The sequence below is a fragment of the Thunnus albacares genome, chromosome 16 (assembly GCF_914725855.1).
Source record: "Thunnus albacares chromosome 16, fThuAlb1.1, whole genome shotgun sequence".
Lineage (NCBI taxonomy): Eukaryota > Metazoa > Chordata > Actinopteri > Scombriformes > Scombridae > Thunnus > Thunnus albacares.
The window spans coordinates 19,305,919-19,327,846 of record NC_058121.1 but is presented as its reverse complement, the minus strand read 5'-3'; the positions used below and the strand labels follow the sequence as shown (position 1 = coordinate 19,327,846).

General features: G+C 42.1%; 1 protein-coding gene across 3 annotated transcripts in view; it reads right to left on the bottom strand.

Annotated features, from left to right (window-relative positions):
• The window catches only part of LOC122965383 (kelch-like protein 29), a 219,385-nt gene that overhangs the window by 127,747 nt on the left and 69,710 nt on the right, over positions 1-21,928 (bottom strand). For all 3 annotated transcript variants that reach the window (XM_044329397.1, XM_044329398.1, XM_044329396.1), the window contains one exon: positions 10,604-10,915. In XM_044329397.1, the coding sequence (XP_044185332.1) occupies positions 10,604-10,876 (273 nt within the window). In that variant the 5' untranslated portion in view covers positions 10,877-10,915. The remainder of the gene's footprint in view (positions 1-10,603; positions 10,916-21,928) is intronic.

The window sequence follows — 21,928 nt, the reverse complement described above, 5'->3', positions numbered from 1 at the left end:
CCAAATGACATACAATCAGCTAGGCTCAGCATGGGGTTCATATAACACTTGAAGGGGAATATGGGTGCTAAATGTGGGTCTTTGAAGGGCTAGAGAGCTGATCCACTCATTTGATGATGTGCTCAATTACAAAGATAGATGAATGGCAGCCTTTAACTAGAGAGCAGAGTGTCCTTCTTTGGATTCACTGAAATGATGTCTACTGCTTTGTAAAAAAAAAAAAAAAGTAGTCTCTAAAATATGCAGCAAATACTTTTCATAGACCCAGCTGACAATGGCATGTTAATATTTTCCCTAACATTAGCACATTGCTACGTTGCTACATCGCACTTCTCTATAAATAAATATTCTGCATGTAAACCTCTGAATCACAGGTGCACTGGTGTAAATTGGGGAGTAAAATGACTGATTTAAAACTTATTTTGGGCTACAAACCTTCAAAGTGGATGTATCATGCACATTTTTCCAGATCTATATTTATTTTCTGGGCCTCCACTGGAATATTTTTGCATGATTTACAGTTCAAATTTTCGTTTTTTATCTTATATTGGCTCTTTATGCAGCCCTTCAGTTCAGCCTCTGTCTGAAACAGGCTGTTTTACCTCCTGTCTCTTTAAGGCAGCCCTTCCGATGATCTCACTCTCTCCTGATTGGCCAGCTCCAGGAAGCTGCCCCTTGGCGGACTTTGGCGGCTCTGGAGGCTACGTTAACAAACAATAGTAGTAGGATTTCACTTCATTTTTCTAATTCTTTACTCAAAATGGAAACTTCAAAATTACATCTGTACATCTTCAAGCCTGAATTTGACCCGAAATATGCGAGTGGACAATGTGAACAACCCATGGAACAACCTTAGCAACAAAGGCTACCAACGGACGGCCGAACAATCTGATGTCATCATGAGGAGGAAGTAGAGGTGACACAGCAAACAAAGCATTGCCCTGGCTCTTGATTTACAAGGAGCATGTTACATAAGTTCACCTCAAGTTTTAGACCTTTGAGCATGTTTAACCTAAACATCCAACATCATAACAGTATAAAAGTAACAGAAAATCACAAAAAGCACGTCACCTTTTTTATGAGGTGGTTCCCAATAGTTTGTAGTTTCCTCAATGACATGGAACAACAGCTGTGGTCAGCTAGTATTCAGTCAAATCATCATAACATCAATTCTGCCAATATACAGCTACATAAGCTACTTCTGGTGGTTTCTCTTAGAGGAGGGCGACAGTGCAAAGAGGAATGGATTTAGCAATATTTTGCACCAAAAAAACACTGATAGCAGGGATGGAAAGCAAAGAAGCAGACAATGCTGCAGGAGGGATTTTAAAAAGTTTCTATGTATGTTTTATTTCTGCTGTGGAAACTTGGCCCCAACTAGACCCCAACACCCGACAGCGACAGGAACCAATCGCAGCCTCCGTTTTTATAAGGGAACAAACTACAACTTTTTACAGCCACTTTACAAGTCTATAGAGGATGACTGTTTGATATCAAAAGATAAATTTGGGTGAAGTATCACTTTCACCTTCGACACAGATCTCTCACCCTGTTAGGAGGAGGTGCGGGAGTGAGATGCTGTGGTGGCAGGGATGACAAATGATAATAGCAAATCTAAGACGACAGGCACTTCAAATTACCCAGGGATCAACAATGACCCCTTGACACTTTAGCAAATCGAGCAAATCTGACAACCCTACACATGCTGCAGAGTGTGCTCTGCCTGACCACAGCCTTGTGCGTTTCTGTTTGTTGTTCGGCTGTGTTCTCCTTTATGTTGTCATAAGATTTGCCGAGAGCATTTCCAGTCTTGAAGAGATGAGTACTAGGAGTCAAGCGTCATCTGTGATCCCTCGGTGTCCTGTAACAGCTGTCTCCGGCATCAGAGCATGCGGTTGCCGCTATCCCATATTACATCTCTGCCACTCAGCGCCAACGGATCAGCAATCCAATTTCACACACGCGCACTCAGAGGGAGGCAACGCTGACGCAGGAATGAGGATCTATGCTTCAACAAAGACAAGAAGTTGTTTGAAGTGGCTAGAGGGGTGGTGGTCGGGTGGAAGGAGAGAGATGGGCTGAAGAATTAGATAGAAACAGTAATGGATGTGTGATGGAGGGAGATAAAAAGCAAGGGTGATAAAGCAGGGAAGGGGTTTCTATGACTGTTACTTTCATCAATCAGGCTGCTGCAGGGAGCAGAATAAGCTCCTAATTTTCCAACCCCATCTTTGAGCACAGTAGACAAAGTAGTGGCAAGTACAGAAGACCAGCAGAAAGAAAAAGAAAATATAGAGTCTCTGAGATGAATGTGCACTTTGCAAACACACCTTTGTTTGTGTTATGATGTCCGACGAGCCCCAGTTTCTGCTCAGTCAAAGACCAGCCAGACAATGATCTCTGTGTACTGCTGGGAGAGCAGATGCACAGTATTGGATGACAACACACTCCTCAGCCCTTTCAATATCACACACTCATATTGCATAGTCATTGTGACATAAATAGAGAGGGGCCTTGCATCTCATCTTTCACAAAGCAGAGAGAGATTTGAATCTGATATCCAATGACTGCTTATTAGATTGAGCCATCAGGCCGTCAGTTTGGAGCCAGACTCATAAGACAGACAGTGTGTTGAGGAGGATGCTTTCTATTCCCACCCACACAACCAAAACACAGCAGAAAAAGAGGAGAGCAATCCCTTATTGGACCATCTTCTTTTCTCCTGCCATGGCTGTGCATGTGGTCTTTTGTAAAGCCTGCTATAACCAGCACAAACTCACCCCGATGCCAGGACCCATAAATGTCTCCTACTTATGGATATTCATGGCTTTTAGAACAAAACCTAGTCTCTGCTTCTGTTACTTGTGTCTCAATCAGGGTTAAAAATCCAGCTCTGATGAAGCAGATGCATCGAAAGCAGGGAGAACAAGGACTTGTCCAGGTTTGCAGAATTGTGACAGGAAAAACAGGCAGTTGGATGGATAAATGCAGTGCTCCACTGTTGGTACAAAAGGTCAGCTGGGATTCTAGCCCTGCAGACAGGAAGACAGACACAGGAGGACCCATGAGAGGATACGGATTGGAAACCTGAAACCTGTGGAACATCCTGTCACAGTGAGATTGACAAGACAGACAAAGATAACGCTTGCCTTCACCTATTCTTTGACCTGTTGCATTGTTATCGTTCCACATCTGCCAGTTTCATTTTGATGTGGATTTTTTTTTTTTCAAATCGAGAAGAATGCTGTCAATATTTTCTGTTGACAATACATGATGATGATGTCCTGACTGTGTGATGAGGGTGTGAGATTTCTGATAAATCTGTCATCAGATTCATGACTCCCATTTTCCATCCGTCCGATTTCAAATGCTGATAACAAAAAGATGAAGTCTGACAGTTCCCTTTTTACAGTGTCTTTCCACTGACAGTTTGACAGTGTGCAGTCCTCATGACTGAGGTGTGTGTCTCTCTGTCTTTCAGGCTGTTTGGCTTTCTGTCTGTCTGTCTGGCTCTGTATCGCTATCCTTGATTAGCAATCACTGCAGCGTTGCCTGGTCTGATTCCGAGTGGAAAGCTTTAATTCTCCCCACATGGTGCCGAGACATCCAGACCCTGGTGCAATCGCTCCTGGTAAACACACAATCACTGCCTCTCGTTAACACTCAAAAGTTTCCATATATCCTCTTAAGGAAAATCACTGCTTAATCCCTTCTTTGCTCCCTTGAGGTCCACTGTTTTTTTAATGATTCTGTTGCGGATGCCTGACAGCGGATTTGTTTGTCCACAAACATCATGTTTGTGTGAATGGAAAAAAATGATCATAAAGAATTAATGCATGATTAATGGAAAGTAAAACACTGGAATAGGAAAATGATGACGTTTAATTCATAAACTGTCAAACCAATTAAAATCAGGTGTACGCAGTTAACTAGACAAGCTGAGCAATGAATGTATTACTTGGAAACACCGGGCGTATTGTATGGTGCCAGGAATTCAAATCCTGTTTTCCCAGTGAGGAAAAATCCAATCAGAAGAAGCAAAAAGGAAATGGCATTTTTAATAGTGGCATGTCAAATTGTTGAGGGTGGCTTTCTGCATACCCAGTGAGGGCTGTCTTGATCCAAACTGACATTTCAACCAGATGGACAAGGCAGAAAGAGCTGACAGGTTTGTCTCAGCAGTGTGTCAGACAAGCTGACTTTTAGCAGTAAAATACACTCAGACGCACGCATCACTTAACCACTTACAAAGAACAAAATGTGCAACAGACCTCTGGCTCAACATGTTTAAAATTGCATAACTGTTCAATCACTGAAAGGCAGATAAAGAGACATTTGACTCACCTATGAAAAAGCCTTGAGGTTTTACATGATGGCATATGGATAATAAATGAAAGCTACGGTGGTGAAATAAGGTTTTTCTCATCAATCAGTTTGGTCTACTTTTGAAGAAGAGTCTTCTGAGAGCTGGATTTTGTGACATTTTCACAGTGAATGCAAATGGCATGCAGCGAGTGATAGAATGGCAACACATATAGTTGAAGCTAATAAATCAAATCCAGGCAGCAGCGTGTGAAGATTGTTTACTTTCCTGCTCCTCAGAGGAAGATAACGGCACCTCAGAAAGCCTACGCTACTTGGTATTTAGCAGGAGTGTATATTTTGGATTTTAATCTCAGTTTAAATGTCAGAAATAAAAGTACAACACAATACCCTTTATTGTTAACAGTTAAACATTAACATCAACATTTCTGGTAAAGTATAAATGCCCTGAATTATGCCATTAAACTGGATGCATCATCAATTTATGTCAGACAGTATAATGTAACAAAAGGCTCACATTATTTCAAGCTGTGAAGCAATCATTTTTCTTCCAGGATAGGTTTAGTGTTCTTGGCTTTCCTCATAAGAAAAGCAGGTTTTCTTTAACACCCCATCGTGAGTCTGTCTGCTTTCAAAATGTAAAGTTTCATCTTATCTAGTTGATAGAGTTCCACTATTTGATAGAACAATTGTAGTTTCCTCTCCTATCTGAAGCTAATTCAAAAGCAACTCTCACCTACCTACCCCCCACCTTCCTGTCTCCGTTCTGTCTCCCTCATCCAGTTTCCCTGGTGTGCGCCTTCTTAAACTTTAATCATCTCATATTCAATACATTTCACAGCAACTCGTCACAAGGTTATCCCAGTTTTCAAAAGACTTTTTCCCCTTTTAGCCTCAAACTCAACAGAGATTTGATGATTTCTGAATTTTTCCAGTCTATTCATTACCGGTCTCCCTGACAGAAGACTGATGTTCACATAGAGACTTTTTTAAAGTCCCGGAAAAATAAAAAAGATTAAAAGAATAAAAAGCTAAACCGCTGCTAATGCACTACAAAGGTAAAACACAGTCAGAACATACTGTTTTTGCAGTTGCCTTTAAAAAGTTGAACGCTTCAAAGCTGACCAGAATATATTTTATCGTAATCTTTTCTCCTTGTCACTCATGTGTCAGGAAAATGACACAAATGCCTTGGACTGGTTGTAGAAAAAAAAAAAAAAAAAAAAAAAAAAAGAATCAGTCCGAAGAGGCATGCTTTCTGTGAGTTTTCTCTCTTTTTTGATTGTGTCAGAGTGAGGCCATGACACCTGCTGTTCTCTGGATACCATGTTGTGTTGGAAACAGTATGCGGTCTGCTTCAATCCATTGGCTAGCTGACCTGGCTCAAATCAATGACCAACAAGACACAATGTGTGATTTTGTTTCAAGACGAGTTCTATTGATTGGTGCTGTCAATGCTTAGAAATAGGGATTTTTTTTTTTTCTTGACACTTACTTGTGTTAGAAGGAAAAGTTTTTGTGAAAAAAAAAAAAATATATATATCAGCTTTGAAAACAGACCTTTGAAAGTACAGAAATACAGTGCACTCAACGTGTATACCACCATAGCTTTTAAATGTATGCACTGGAAGATGGAGTGACCCCTAACTGTTAAAGAATCTCTGCCAGGTGGTGAGATCTGTCATGGGATGATATCATCAGTTCATGAAAAGGGGTAAGACAAATAAGCCAATCGAAAGAAATGGATGTATAGCCGTTCTTGTCAAGACGTGCTCAGCAGAACAGAACGCTTCATTTGGCCTTGCTGGGGAGAACTGCTTTAATGGACTGCCAGCAGCAGGTATTACATTGAATCCATATCAGCTGAGGATCCAACAGAGGTAGGGTATTGTAGATGAAGCCGCGGTAACACGTCTTTAATAAACAGAAGATCTAAAAAGGTAAACATGGAGCTTACCCGTCTTCATTGTTTACCGAGCTGTTGGCTTGGATGCTACTTTGTTTTCTTGTGAGCAGTCGATTTAGGTCAGCACGTGCAGCATGTGTCATCCATACACTTGCAAATACATGACAGTCTGTACAATGACTACAATGTGAAACCAGAAGGACCACTGATGGCTCATCATGACATGATATTAAAGTATGTTTCATAACAGCACTACTTATCTGTTCTTGTCCTGCCCACAACAATAAAAAGTAGACTGAAGAAGACATTTGAAACAACAGAATTTACATTTACCATTTACCAATCAATTCAATGCACATGATTTAAAAATGTTTTTTTTTTATATATTTCAGCCCTACATCTACAATATTGTTAAAATATTACAACACAGAGAGGGTAATCTTCACAAAATCTCTACTGGACTACTGGACCGGAAATCTCTACAGACTCCCCTTATTGCATATAGTACTGCAGCTACAGTACTATTGGCCATATGACACAGCTACTATTGGAAGTTAACCAACCTACTTAGGGCTTGTTTCCAGCAAACAATGAACTAATGAGATGGCTAGAAGCTGAAGTTGTAGTTCATTCGGCTGGCTTGAGACCGCGTTGTAGAATAGAAACCAAATTCAATCAGCAGGAGAGAAGTAAATCAGATCGAAAAGATTAGAGAGAATCAACAAAGGCTTACAAGCTATGACCTCATACTAAGAGCAGTTATTATTTTGTAGCACTCTTTGGATCAATACATAATTGTATATTTTTCTAATATCCACTATGGCTCCTGCTTTTGTGTTCAGTAGGGATTGGTAAAAGAATTACAAATCTCAGTACTGGTGCTAATAAACATCCAGAGAGGATGGATTTAAACTATCAAGTTAAGGGATTAAACCATGTGGGGAAATCCACATGTTTCAGTGAGCTATCTGTGGGAAGACACTTTCTGGGGAATATTATGTGTTGGCAGATAAAAACCGCAGCTTTGGCCCGTGTTTAAACCCTATAAAATCCTTACTAACACTTAATAACAGACTTTAACATCAATGTGCAAACATTTAACCAACCATAGATGTAATTTACAGTCCTTTTGCAAAACCTTTCAGAGGAAGTGAATATATTTTTTAAATGCATATGTGCCTTTTCTGGATCATTGTTTTCATTTAGTCCTGTGATCCAAAACAATCCCATTAGCAGTGCTCTCCCTTTAACATTCACAGTTTTGTAATAACCTTCAATGCTTGTACGCCGAGTCGGTCCTAAAATGAAAAGTTTGGGACGTACTCATGACACAGGTGACACTAACAGTATTAGCGAAGCGCTATTTGAATGCAAGGGAGGCGTTATCTGACAGAGAGGAATCGGACAGGTAGCGTTTGTTTTTGGATTAACAGGTTGACAGCACAGTATGAAAATGATTACAGGTTTTTATAGTCAAATCATTTTTTTCAACAATTTGAAAAAAAAACAAGGACTGCAAGCTTGTAACCCAGGTTTTATATTCAGTCACACTTCCATGTCTGTCTTAATGTACATATCTGCAAGCTTATGAATGAAATAAACAGAAGTACCACAGTGATGCAGGGAAAAAAAACAACAATATAATGGTGAAATGGAACTTGCTCAGCCGCTATGGTGCTAAAGCCGGATTGTTGTTCATTTTTGCAAATCCAATAAGCTATAACATGAGCAACCGCTCTTTTTGAAAGAAGTCAATTTAATCATTACCTGGTAATTTGAGTGTTGAGTGGAACTGATATTCTGAGGAAATTGTGCTGTGGATGACAGTATCACTTGGAGGAACTACAACGGGATACAAAGTGAAACTGTGCTTTCTGCTGACATGCACAAGTCCTGGACGTCAGCGAGAGACAGAAATAGTTACGGTTATTAACAATATGGATTTAGTGTGTGTGGTGACTATATATCCGTGACAAGTGTACAAAAATACATAAAAATTAATTAATGGCCCGACAGGGGATAAAAAAGTGTAGCTCTAAATTAACTATAGTCCACCGTTCCATATGGTTAGCTTTACATGGGATGTGACCAGATGGTACTTTTCTACTCTCAGCATTTGTCATACACACACCGTCACATACCTACGCCTACACACATGTGCACACACACACACACACACGGCACCATCACGCAAACCAGACAACTCTTCCATCACCATTAAAGCTCAAGCAAACCACGAAAACGTATAACAGACCACACAAAAAAACAATCACTCAAAAGACATGCTCGTTCTGTGTCCCGTTTAACATTAAGGAGAATTATTTCTCTGTTTATACACACTTGGAAAGGTTAATATGTGCTGGAGTATCACTTTCACACACAAAAACCATGCACGCTTCAGTAGATGTCCAGCTGCTGGACTGTGTCCCCACTTGGTCTGTTGTGTTTATGAAGAGAGAGTCTCCAAACAGTGGAGATCAATAACAGCCTGTCAGCTTTTTAGTGTAGCCATGGACGGAGCGGAGACACAGGAACCAAGGAAAGAGAGCTGCATCTGTCCGTCAGACTCTTTGTGACCCCTGACAGCTTTGATCAAAGATGACAGAAAGAGAGAGAGAAAGAGAGAGCAAGTGAGGACAGCAGACAGCTAGGAAGGCTCCTACGGTGTTGGCCGGCTCTTGCTGCCCCTGTTTCTTTTCTAGGCTGTAATTAAAGCAGAGCCCAGACTCTGGATATTTGTCTTTTTAAACGCTGCTGGTCTCTATTGCCTGTCTTACAAAGGATTGTCAAAGGCAAGACAAAGTAGAAAGGTAAATCCCTGAATAAAGCTAACATAGTGGCATCTAGGGAAGGCTCTGCATAATATCTGCTGTGTATACGCTCACACATTCCCACATATACTGTACCTTTAAACAAATGTGCACTCACGTACAAGGCAAGGCACCCTAATTGCCCTGGCAGCCATTGAATGATGACAATGGCCACGGTGGGAGTTGGCAAGACTTTGTTGGGATGTATGTAATTATTCAGCTGCACAAAAGGAGGGGCCGACGCGGTGCCAGAGCAGATTTACTGTGTCTGTGGTCAGTGCATTCAGCAGGGTATCTAATGATGTGCACTTACGGACTAAATTACCAGAGCATTGTTTACCTCTGCTCTTAGTGTGCAGGCCCCACCGAGAGCAGCAGACTGAGAAGGTGCCAGAGGGGAAAAAAAAAAAAAAAAAAAAAAAGCCTGGATCTGAAGTTCAAATTAACCCAAATGATCTGATACTGAGGAGGTGTGCTGAAATAAGATGAATGGTATCCATGGAAGCAGAGGCAGGGGAGAGGCTGAAATGTCTAACTCTTTTTTTTGGTAAAGGTCCCTCTCTTCACACGCTGCTGAGAGCCAGCTAGCTAGCAAATCTCTGGACAAGGGGGCGGAGATCACAAACTCTATGGCTCTTGACTATACCACTCGGACATTTCCAAGCAGTAGTTTTCTGTATATGGTCTAAACATAAACAAAAATATGGTATATGGTCTACAGTCAAATTAGGATCCTGTAGGTTTAGTAACCACTTTCAAATATTGCTGTTTCTGTCACTTGAGGCCTCATTGAAATTTAATAAACCCATTGTGCATTAAATATATAGCATGGTCACTATATTACCTGGTGATAATTTATACCTATAGTAAGCTAAACCTCCATTAACAAAGAAGAGGTTAGAATAGGAGCCACAAGAGAAATAGGCTTTCTTTTAAAAATCTATTTAAAAAATCTAATATATATCTGAACTCTGGATCTTTTATAATGATGTGGTCCTTTGTTTTGTTTGCACTGTAAGAAAAGCACCAACTATGACTACTTCTAACAGCAGTAGCACCCATCTGAGCCACTGTCAGAGGTCATTTACATAATGAAAGAAGAAAATTACCAAGGAGGCAAAGGCAGGACAAGCCTGCCATTTGGCAGAGAGAGAAAATGAAGATGGAAGGGAAATTGTTTGGCAAGAATGTGGAATTGGACAGATAGAGAGAGGGAGAGAGAGAGAGAGAGAGAGAAAGAGAGAGTGGAGGGGCTTGAAGAGCTGAGACAGTTGAACCATGAAGACAGGCATGCCAGGGAGTTGGACAGTACAGAAACATTTGGAGAAACTGTGAGAGGAGAACTGGAAGACAGTGAGAGAGAGAGGGAAGTTGGAAAGCCTCAAAAGCATGGAGAAAGTAGGATTATGTCCAACTGGGGAGTCATCACAGATTAAAAAGTTGTCACGGGGAGAGACAAAGACTAAAAAGAAACTTGACAGAGGAGGAGAAAAGAGCGAGAGGTTTCCAAGACGAGTCAGAGGGAAGCAGGTGTCCCCGGCATCTATTAGGATGAGGCTCTTACCTTGGCCGACGCCGGAGCCACCGATCCTGCTGCCGGGATGCCTCGCTTGACCGCTATGTCGCTGCTCGATGTTGTCACGGCAACTGTAACCGGGGTGGGGAGGAGGGAGGGGATGACGGGGAGGGGAAGGAGCCCCGGACGGTTGTTGCCATTGACGACGGCAGAGGCACAGCTATGATTGGCTCCTCCATTGTGGAGGCCAGAAGGACGGATGTCTCTCCGCTCCCAGGGTCCCCGGTAGTCCCTCTCAAAGCGGTGGTGGTGGCGTGACATCACTTCCTCTTCCTCTCAGAGGGAACAACGGGGGCAGGCCTGCAGGAAAATGGACAGGAAGAGGGTATAGGTCAGATTTATAGATTGAATTTTTTATTAAACGTATGTAAATGTAGTAAGAGACAGACAGGGAGGTTTCAAAGGCAGAGAGAGAGAGATCGGGGGACGGAGACAAGAGCGAGACGCCGAGTGAATTAAGCAGAGAACATGTTGACATGGAGGTATAAACGCTCCCAGCATCTGCTCCCATTGCACCTGACTGACATGAACACACTGCGGCTCATTTGTTGCCTCTAATTCCTATTCTCCCAGTCATTAACGAGGGCTGCGACAAGAGGGAGAGGAATGAGCACTGCTGAGCAGGTTTACAAAAAACATCATCAGTGCCAACACTGGAAGGAGCTAAATTTGTTTTGCGAAGCATCGAGGCTTGAATATGATAGGTTAAAACAATACAGCCGAGGGAGATGCAAACAGGTACGCGCTCAGACAAGTTGTCCTGAGGACAGCGCAGCAGTATCATGACCTTGTGGTCAAAACTCATTCATCTGAATAGATAAATACCCCTGCAATTACAGCTCATCTCATACATCTAATGGCTGGTTAATTCAATCAGATTGCCCTTGAAGTGCATTTGAGGGTTCTCCCCTTTTCAAGCACAGCGGGCTGTGATAGGCTAAGAGGCGACAGTGAGCTGAAATTACATCAGTATGGGGCATGGCGCTATTGTGTAGCATGAGCAGCGTATCACTCTATATTATATCATAAATCAAAGTGGTACAGGATCTGAGTAGAGAAATCCATCACTGAGGGGTTTGTACCGCATTGTACTCCTCCTCACCAAAGGCACGTTATGCTTCCCAAGCCCTTGATAACAGATGAAATAAATAAATAACAACCTCAAACCAGGTTCAGCGAGCCCCATGCAAAATCCCCTGGTCTGTAAGGAGAGAATGACAGCGGATGATAAGTCTTTATTCTGCACGCTGGGGTCTGTCACGCTGCTTCTTGCCTCACAGAGGAGCGAACGCCTTGAAATGCCAGCTTCTCTGTGTGTACTCGTGTGTCTGTGCGCGAAAGCAGTATATACTACAAGTGACTGTATGCATGTAATGTTTTGGCAGGATGTAATGAGAACACACATGTTCAAAACTCCGGTGCAGTATGTTAAGACTCTTAGAGCAGGATGTTGGAAATGAATTACAACTACAAAGCTTTGATGCAAGCGATACACCATGCAGCCTGTGGTGGGAGCACTGGCCCTACTGAATCTTTACCTGCTGTGACCATCCATTTATTTACTCACTAAAACACTTTCTCAGTCTTCATTGCTCTCTCTGTTCTGCTCTACTTTATTCTTTTTTCTTTGTGCATTTTATATATAATATCCCCTTCATTTATTTCTCTCTCATACAAGCTCTTCTCTGTCCAAACATCCATAGCGAACAAACTAAAAAGCTGTGGGACAGTGCTCCCACGCTCTCTTTCTCACTCTCTCTGCAATAACCTTTCTCCCTCTCTGCAGTAACCCCTTTTAATAACCTCGAATTTTCCAATAGAATAAGCTTGTATTATCTCTAAAAATATGTGAGACAGAGGGAGTAACAAGGTGCTAGTCCAGCGGAACAATGGCAGAGTTAGTGCCAGGTAATATTCTCTGTTATCTCCTGAGCTCCACACCTTAGCTGAGAAATAAGAGGGCAGCCGGAAAATTCCTCCACATAAAAACAGGAAGAGAGAAAAAAAAAAAAAAAAAAAGTTAAAAAGAAATGGACATTATCTCCTCAAGAGTCAGAATTGGGGGCAGAATACATTTGCATTCACAATTCTACACAATTTATTTTTATCAACCCTTTTCATATGTGAAGTGGGTACATGCCACTGTGCATCTGAGTGGAGACAGTTCTGTAATTTACAGAGTTTTTGTCTTCCTGTAAACCTCCGGGAACAAGGGTGCACTGGAGAATGAATCCATTTGATCATGTGGAAAAGTAATAAAGAAAATGCAAGTGCCCACCCAAAAGAGTTTTGTGGAATAACTTTCAATAAGGGTGCAATACACAGCATAGGGGAGAGAAAATGAACAAGTGCATGATATTCACACAAGAAACAAACATTTATCACATAAAGTCTGTCTGTTCCCTCAGGCTTTACTGTATCACTTGTCACTTTTTTTCCTTTAAAAGTGACAATAAAAGACATGAAATGAATCAATTAGTAAAAGTCTTGCACGTATCTTATGAAAGGCTTTATCTACACCTTCACTTAGGTGAAATTATTATTAACTGTTCATACTAAAGATTAAATTACCAAATAAGTCCTTATGCTGAAACGCCAGAGTATGCAGGCGGTTTCTGATCTGCTACGCCTATGGTTGAGATACGGTTAATGTTAGGCAATTAAAATGACTTTGTTCAGGTTTGAGAACATGTGATCATAGTTAAAAGAAACCAACGCCGAGTTAGCAGGAGATAAGATGTGAACCCCGTGTTCAGTGTCAAAGTCAGACACTTCGCACAGTTTTACACACTGATACGGTTAAAACTCTCATAGCAAATTGGATTTTATATCATATATCATCAATGTATAATTTAATATATTATGCAATTAAGAAATTGTTTATGGGTCACATGAACACATGGGAATGTTTTTGGTTTATCCATCAAATTAAATACCTTTAAAAATCAAGGCACTTAATTACATTGATGCAAAAATTGTGCAAAAATACAATATGTCATGTACAGTGTGCCAGTTATGGTACATATCTGTATTGTTCTGATATTATACAAGTTCATACAACGTTTTACGTTGGATACTGTATTTCAGGTGGACTTTGCTAGGGTTATTGGTTATTAGCCATTATTCTTTCTTTAAATGCAAGAATACACACAGTATATTTTTTATTGTTTATGAAAGGTGATACTACCATAATAAGGTTTTTAGTGTGTATGTATAAAACAGTTTAGGGTAATGTGTTCCTGGTAAAATGTAGGGAAGTGGGTAGACCACTAGACCCTGTGATAGCCTGTTGTATTGTGTAACAGCATGTAACAATGCATTAAATCTTGTAACATTGTGTTAATGGATATAGAACATTAAGTTGGTAATTGATTGATCTGAGGCGTGACCAAAAAAACTCCTGGACTTGTGAGTACACTGGTTTAATTCACAAGAAAATTGGATTTTATTAAATGGAAGTCAAAACAAAGTAATTTGGGATATCTTAAAACAGTCACTTCACAAAATATTATTAAAGCAGTCCTACTCTTTAATTTACAACATTGCCCACAATTACCTAATACACACAGATATATTAATAGGATAGCTACCTCGGTATAAACAGTGTGCAAAATATTGTACTGTCTCACAGTAAATTATGTATATCTCCAAACCAGATGTCACAGTATCACCTACGTTCTCTTTTGATACTGTATGTAAATGGAGGTTGTTTATATACAGTATATACATACAAATGACAAATGCTGTTGTTTTCCTGTAGAGGCCATCTCACATTATCATGCCTAAAATTCTATCACTCACTTACACAAAGTGGCATTTTCAGAATCTTGGCACTATATTTTAATATGTGCACAATCCTCTAAGTGAATTCCCGTCATCCTTGCTTGCACTATGCATGTCAGTGTGTTCTGTGTAATCGGAGGCTGGCAACTGATCCCTGCAGAACGAGTGCCACCGAGACAAATCCCACTACATTTATGGTCCTTGGTGAACAGAAGGATTTAAGCTACTAATTACAGGTCTTAAATTCTCTTCACAATGACGTTTCAGCTACTCCTTTAAAGTCTGTGTGTGTGTGTGTGTGTGTGTGAGTATGCATGTATGTGTGTCACCTTGAGGCTGAGTGTGTGTGAGGTGTGTTTGTGAAGGTAACTATGAGGAGTGATGAAAGAAATCTTGCTCTCAGAGGTGCCTGTGGAAACACACCCACAACGCACCTGTGGACTCTGCCAGACTAGATGAACACTTAAATACATCACATCTCCAATGACACTCTGCTCCACGCTGCACTGCTCTAGGGAGAAGGTGCCAATAAAGATTTGCCCATTTTCTTTCACATCCAATGAACTCACCGTCAGCCCCGGACAGGACAACGGTCTTTCTGAGAAGCGATGATAACCTTTGCTGCAAGGCTCGCATGTTAAGCCAAGCTTTTCAATTTTATAAGAAATTAATGACGGCATTTTAGTCATACCCTAAAGCAATTAACGATGCTCTTCAGCTCCCGCTATCCTGTCAGCGTGTTAATAATCTTACCTAAAGGTATGAGAGTTTCCCACGCCAAGAACTATCTTCTGACTCTAGCTGCTACTTAAAATAACAGCTGATGACTGAGAATTCTTTGCGGCGAGATGAAAATCTAAACAAATGATTAAAAACACTAATCCTCTGGAAGCCCAAATAGCAACAAAAAAGGCTCCGGTTTCCAGCGAGAACAGAGGAGCTGAAAATTAAAGTGAGAAACACCGTGTCAGCAATCAAACCTAATGAGCTGACTGACTGGGCTGACTGGCGTCTCCATTGTGTTGTCAGTCACGTCATGAGTTAAAAGCAGTCAGCAGCAGTGGAGGCAGAGTGTGTTGGTCGCTGGGCATTTTTGTTTCAAAAAAAAAAAAAAAAAAAAAAAAAAAGGACTATTCTAGCACTGCTGATGCGTCAGAATGGAAATTGCACCCGGCATACGATGTTCCGAGTGCATGTGCAGCTGAGACGGAAAAGTGAGATGGCGTGGGCGTTTATATACGTAAGAAAGAGATTCAGTAAAGGAATAGATGAAGAGGAATAAGTGTGTGTTTATATGTGGGCGTATGCCAACATGTGCAAGGCCGATTGTAGCTGACATCATGACGACCTTATTGCTATCACCATGGAGATGCCCCTGCGTGTTCCTGCGCTCGTGCGCGAGCTCTACGGTTAAGTCCCGGCGGTGCGCGAGTCCGGGGAGTCTTCGATAACTTTAGTTCCCGAGCAACAGCTGAGTGATTAGCCGAAATAAAAAGTTGTCTGGCAGGTGGGAACGTGAGACACACACCCTTAAGAACAGCATCTGTCACTCTGAGGCGGTACGCAGCATGTCGGGTGTGTGTGTGTGTGTGTGTGTGTGTGTGACAGAGCTGCGTTAACAAAGCCATGTGGGAATAAGCAGGGAGCCGCGGATAGACGTGAGGAAAGAGGGAGCATAACAGATGGACAGAACGTGGCAACGACAGAGAGACAGCGAGACGGTGTGAGCGAGCGAGCAAATGAGATATAACAGCAGTCAAGTGTGTGTGTGTGTGTGTGTGTAGCCTGAAATAGAGAGAAGGGTGTTAAGGATGGGATCAGGGTAGGGTGGGGTGGGTTGTGTGTCATACTTCTGTTCTGGGGTGTAATGTTTGCTTTGCTGGCACATTCTGCCCTGCGTTTAATATCACCAGCTCTTCCAGTCGCTACAGATACTCCCCAAGAGGAAAGGCTCCATTTCCAATCTCACTCACTCACTCACACAAACACACACACACACACACACACACACACACACACAAATAGCCACCTGCTACACTCACGAGTCTGCACTAATGATCAATTCGTCAATCAGCAAGTCTGGATGGTACAAATGAGGGTCAGGTACAGTCGGTATGTTGTAACTTTTACGAGGACAAGATATTGCTGTAAATGAGGGGCCCTGTGGGAGAGACACGAGCACACACACGCAATACCTGTCAGAGGCGAACGCGCTCCCTCACACGCACGCATAGACACCAATGCACGCCAGCAAATGTGCGAACAGTTCATCCAGGACAACAGAGGTATTCATCCTGATATTTAAATCATGGGAGAGACTGTTGGTACAGGAATAGCCCCGAGCAACACAAGACAGAGTCTCTGGCTTTTTAAATTCTCCTCCTCAGCTTCAGTCTGTACCGCCTAAGACACACCAGCTGATGAAGACACCGTCTCAATTTTGATCTTGCATCTATCACAGTTGCTTATACAAGTAAGCATACACACACGTGCACCTGCTCAGTCAAACAATACTGGGTCTCCTTAACTAACCGATGTACTGGCAAACATGTACTGCAATACTTTAAATATGCAGACTTCAACCTTCTGAATTTGATGGTACAGAGTAAATATGTTTCTTTCCTTGGAGTTTTTTTCCCTCTAGCATTTTTAGGATTTTTTGTAAAGTATTGATTGATGAAGCAAACTGATCTGCCAGAGAAGAACCATGGCTTTCTGGGTATTTTTAGCTTTCCCTCTTAAGGTCGTGATACAGGAGAAACCTAATTGATGTTCCAGAAGAAGGAAAAAACACAAGAACAACAGAGTGGAAGCCAGAGGAAAGGCAAACACAGGAAAGGAAAAACAGAGTTTTGTGTCTATCTCATGAGCTCAGATGCAGTTTGTGCCTCGTGTGTGTTTGTGTGTGTGTGTGTGTGTGTATGTGAAGAAGAGGTGTGAGGTGTGGGGGTTGCAGAGAGGAAGAGAAGGGGCCATCTTCAGGGATAAGAAGCAAAGATGAATGCAGCTACCTGCTGGCATGGAAACGAACAAGTCTATTGTTGGGATTGATTCTTCGCATTAGCAGGTCCAATTAATCCCAGCGGTTTGAGAGGAATTAGAACTTCTTGCTACAATTCGCACACCTCATTAGTGGTCTGAGTGGAATCCAGAGACACCAGACAGTCAGCAGTGGATCATAAAAAAACATAGGATCTCTCAAAAATGGAGCCCACAAGCTTAAGCGCCATTCATACCAAAAATAGCTAATAATTAATAGAGGCATACATGTTACTTAAATACCTACTGCTACAGGTCAACTGGGATGGATTTGACACACAAATAAACCGGAACCACAGGGTAATCACCAGCCATTCTGAGCAGATCTTGTTCTAATCTGAAACCAGCACCTCACATTTCCTTATCTCATCTGCCTATTAGGATTTCCACAGGGCTTTCAGAGGAGACGATAGTGGGAGATGGCACTTTGTACATTAATCTGACACCTTGATGGATGAAACACTGGTGGGTGACATGCACACACTGCCTCATTTTGCCAGAGACAGACACTTCCTGATCATCTTCTCTTTGATAAAGCATGCAAGCAAAGGCCAAATCATTCAAAGCGGATAAAAGGGGGATATGGTGTATTAGGTAGAGAAATAAAAAAAAGGAACTGAGGCCGAGGGTTATTTTTTTCTTAAGATTAAGAAATATTGCATATACCTGCACCACTGACAGTAAATTTCCCCCTCAGTATGCATCAGCACAATTCTTTTGGTGGAGCATTAATACTGTAAGTAAAACTTTCTTCCAATCTAAGAAAAGAGGCGGATGTGTGTGTGTGTGTGTGTGTGTACCGCGTGTGTGTTTTTGTGTGTGTGTGTGTGTGTGTGGGGGGGGGGGGGGTATAGGACATGATGCAAGGGTTTCCAAGCCGCTTGTTTACAGTCGTTTGAACACACAGGCTCTGTTATTACTTTTGCATGATGAAAACAGCATGGGTCGACAGTCATTTTTCTATCCAAAAATGTCAGCGCTCTCTGGCACCCGTGCAGACAAGGAATGACCACGGCGTTATGAAATATTGCAATGATCGAGTTAGTACACCCCTGCCAGTGCTTGATTGTCAGTATACCAGGCATGTGATTAGCCTGAGGAACAGAGACGCACTGCTACCTCCACCACTGCACACCGCACACTGCTGCTCAGTTAATTAAAACACTGACTTTCAACAAAACGCCACATTATCACAACGGCAAGACACGAAGCTGGAGAAAAAACCCTGGGGCTAGTGTGCGCACTTTCCTATCCAGCCTTTCTGAATTCTTTTTTTTTTTTTTTTTTTTTTCTACTGGGTGTGGGAGCCGCAGTTTTCCAGACGCCAATCACGCAGTGTGTTTACGCACGTGTGTGTATGTGTGTGCCTATGCGTGTGTGTGTCTGTGTGTGTGTGTGTGTGTATTCTCAGTGGCCCGTGGCAGCTGTCGCCTTTTCTCTCCCCGCTGCATCCTTTTGCAAATTTCTCTGTTCTCTAAACAAAAACCAACAACGGCATCAAAACAAACAGCTCTCACTGCTAATGCAACACACACATATACACACACACACACATATACATAAACACAACATCACAACCATGCCCATACACACTATAACCACATAAATACCCAGGGCAGTTGACAAAAAAGAAAAAAAATACATTATTGCAACTACTGTGACATGCGTGTGTTTATATATCAACACACATGTGGGCATGTGTATTCATGTGTGTGTAGTTCAGCTATGGTAGCGGGACAGCAGTGCAAGTGCAAGAATAGTGACTTAATTATCTAAATGGCTGCTGTGGAGATTACTGAGGGCAGTGGGCATCCATCTCTTTCAGCACCGCCGGCTTAGAGTGCACAGCCAAGCTGGAGGAGAGATCAAGAGATATAGACATCAATAAGAGAGACATAGCGGCAATGAGAGAGTGAAAAAGAGACTGAGAGAATTAGACGAGAGCAAAAGACAGGAGACAATGTGGAAGGGAACAAGAGGAGTGGATACAGTGACAGTGATTTACAATGGAAGTTTGCAAGCTGACTGGCCTTCACTACAAAATGCTGCCATGGCATGCGTTAGCATCCGCAGCAGCAGCAGCAGAGAGTTCGCCGGCAGCCAGGATCACGACATCACCTCTGTCGCCCTGCGCATTTCGATTTTGCTTTTCCCGTCATTACCATAGAGATGCTCCAGGGCTGGATTGTATCTTGGCCCCCCGCGAAGCAACAAAGGCTCTACATTTAGGTCTATCCCTCCCTTACATGAGTGCGAATTATTGACTTTTTCTCAGCCGAGCGGTTACCGAGGTCATCCCCAGACCGGAGGGCATCAGGTTTGATCCCTTAGTGTGCGCACAGTGTTCCAAGAGCCCTTGAGCAAGATGTTTAACCCCTACTGGCTCTAGAGGCTCCAGTCCTGCTGGTTGACTTTGCACCTTGACCACAGGAGCAGGAAGACAATTTCCATCTTGAGGCTAAATAAAGTGCACTATATGAAAATAAAAAGATGTAGTAAAAACACATGTATTTTGTAGAGTTAGCTGTTGTTTCTGTCTGTTTACATGACTCAGAGCTAGCTGCCAGCTTGTAATAGTCTGTGAGAGTTGTGCTCTGCTAGCTACTGTTTCTGTGCATTTCAGTTGCTATTTTTCTGTTGTTTACACCCTTGTACACTGAATACTTGTTGACTGTTTAAGTGTGTCATTCATATGTTGTGCAGTTTGAATGCTTATTCGGCGTTTGCTAATCGCTAAATGCTAGCTTATAACACCATCGTTTTTAGCCTTTAGCTCTGTATGCTAGCTGTTATCTGTGTAGCTGTCTATGATAGTTTCTCCATTACTAAGAAGCTATACTGTTGTATTCTCTTGTTGCGGAACCAAACCTTTAGTGTACCTCCCTCTGAGATAGATAACCAGCCTAAACCCCTAGACCTGGACTCTGCACCTCCTTTTTCCATGCTCTCACCTCAACACCGACATAGTGTCCTGATCCATCACCCTGAAGTGATTGCTGTCACACCTATAGATCCACACACATTCTCTCACACATAAAGACGCATTCATGTGAAGCACCACCCAATACTGTACCACTAAAAGGTGATTTAACAAGGAACGAAATCCCAAGTCCACCAACCACTCCCGTGCAGAAATTATTTAATGCATTTATTAAATGTTCTTGTTAAGTCAATGTTTTAAAGGAAATGAGTAGGAAATGACAGCTTGTACAGCCAACATTTCCTCTTGTTAAAATATAAGCTCTGTTTCCTGACAGAGGGGACTGTGGTAAAGAAAGAATGCTTATGACTGGAAAGCTCACTGGTTTGAATCCCTAGACTGTCTGGGGAAAACAGAGAGTGAGCAAATAACACTCAGCCTTCAACGACTACTACAAATGCTCCACTGAACAAGATATACTGTATGTACTGTACTACAACTTCCCCAAGTCATACTAAGTCGCCTCTCTTAGCTTTACTGTCCGAGATCAAGGGCATCTAGAGATTTAGTATTTTGCTCAAGGACACCTCCCTTGTGTGAATCTTTGTCAGTATGCAAATTGGAATCCAGGTCATCTGGGTGACAAGGGGGTCTGGGGGTACTCCTCAAGGAAAAAAATTGTGATTTAAATCCCATTTCCTGCATTTCTACATATATTTCACTACATAACATACAACTTACCTGCAACTCAGTGCCACTTCTCCCTGCCTCACCCTCCCTGTCTTCCATATGCACCTTCACCTCATCTGATCTTTGATATGAAAGCAGAGTTGAGTTATACAATAGAACCTGCGGTGTGTGAGTCTAATGCTACAGTAAGCTAGCAGTGAGAGAGACTCTGCTTTTCATACGTTGTTGACAGATACTTGCAGCGGTTTACGGTGGCCTCGTTTTCAAGTTACAAAGGTTAATAGAAAAATCATGCTGTTTTACAACCATCTGAAATGTTTAGTTTTTCAAATCGTTTTTTTTTCCCCTCTTTGGAAATATGTGACAGGCTGGTGACTATTTTGCCGCCGGCCGACGTTAGTAATAGTAACAACGTTACCTAGCAAGAGCATATCGATGTTGGCTCAGTCAAGCCTAAGATCAACAGAGAGGAGAGAGGGGAGGGGGAGTTGGAAGGGTGGGCAGTTTGAGTGGGCAGTGTTTCCATGTGGTCCTCGTGTGTGCAGTTTCCCCTGTTTTTTTGTTTTTTTTTTAATATAATGTTAGTTTTCAGACTGTAAAACTGTGGACTGTGAAGGAGTCCAATATTGCCTTCTGAAAAAGTGCAAGGGACGTGTCCCCTGTCCCCCCCACCCGCCTGTAAATTACGCCCCTGACTGTTCAGCTCCCTGGTGAGAACATGTTGAACTCTGAGAGGGAAGAAAAGTAAACAAAGTCAAGCTTCCATCTGAAACGCAACCCAGAATGAAATAAATGACTGATAACAGATGGACAGGCTGACACTTGTAGAACGCAATTTCAAAGGCAATAAGGCTGATTTATCATGCATATAATTATACACT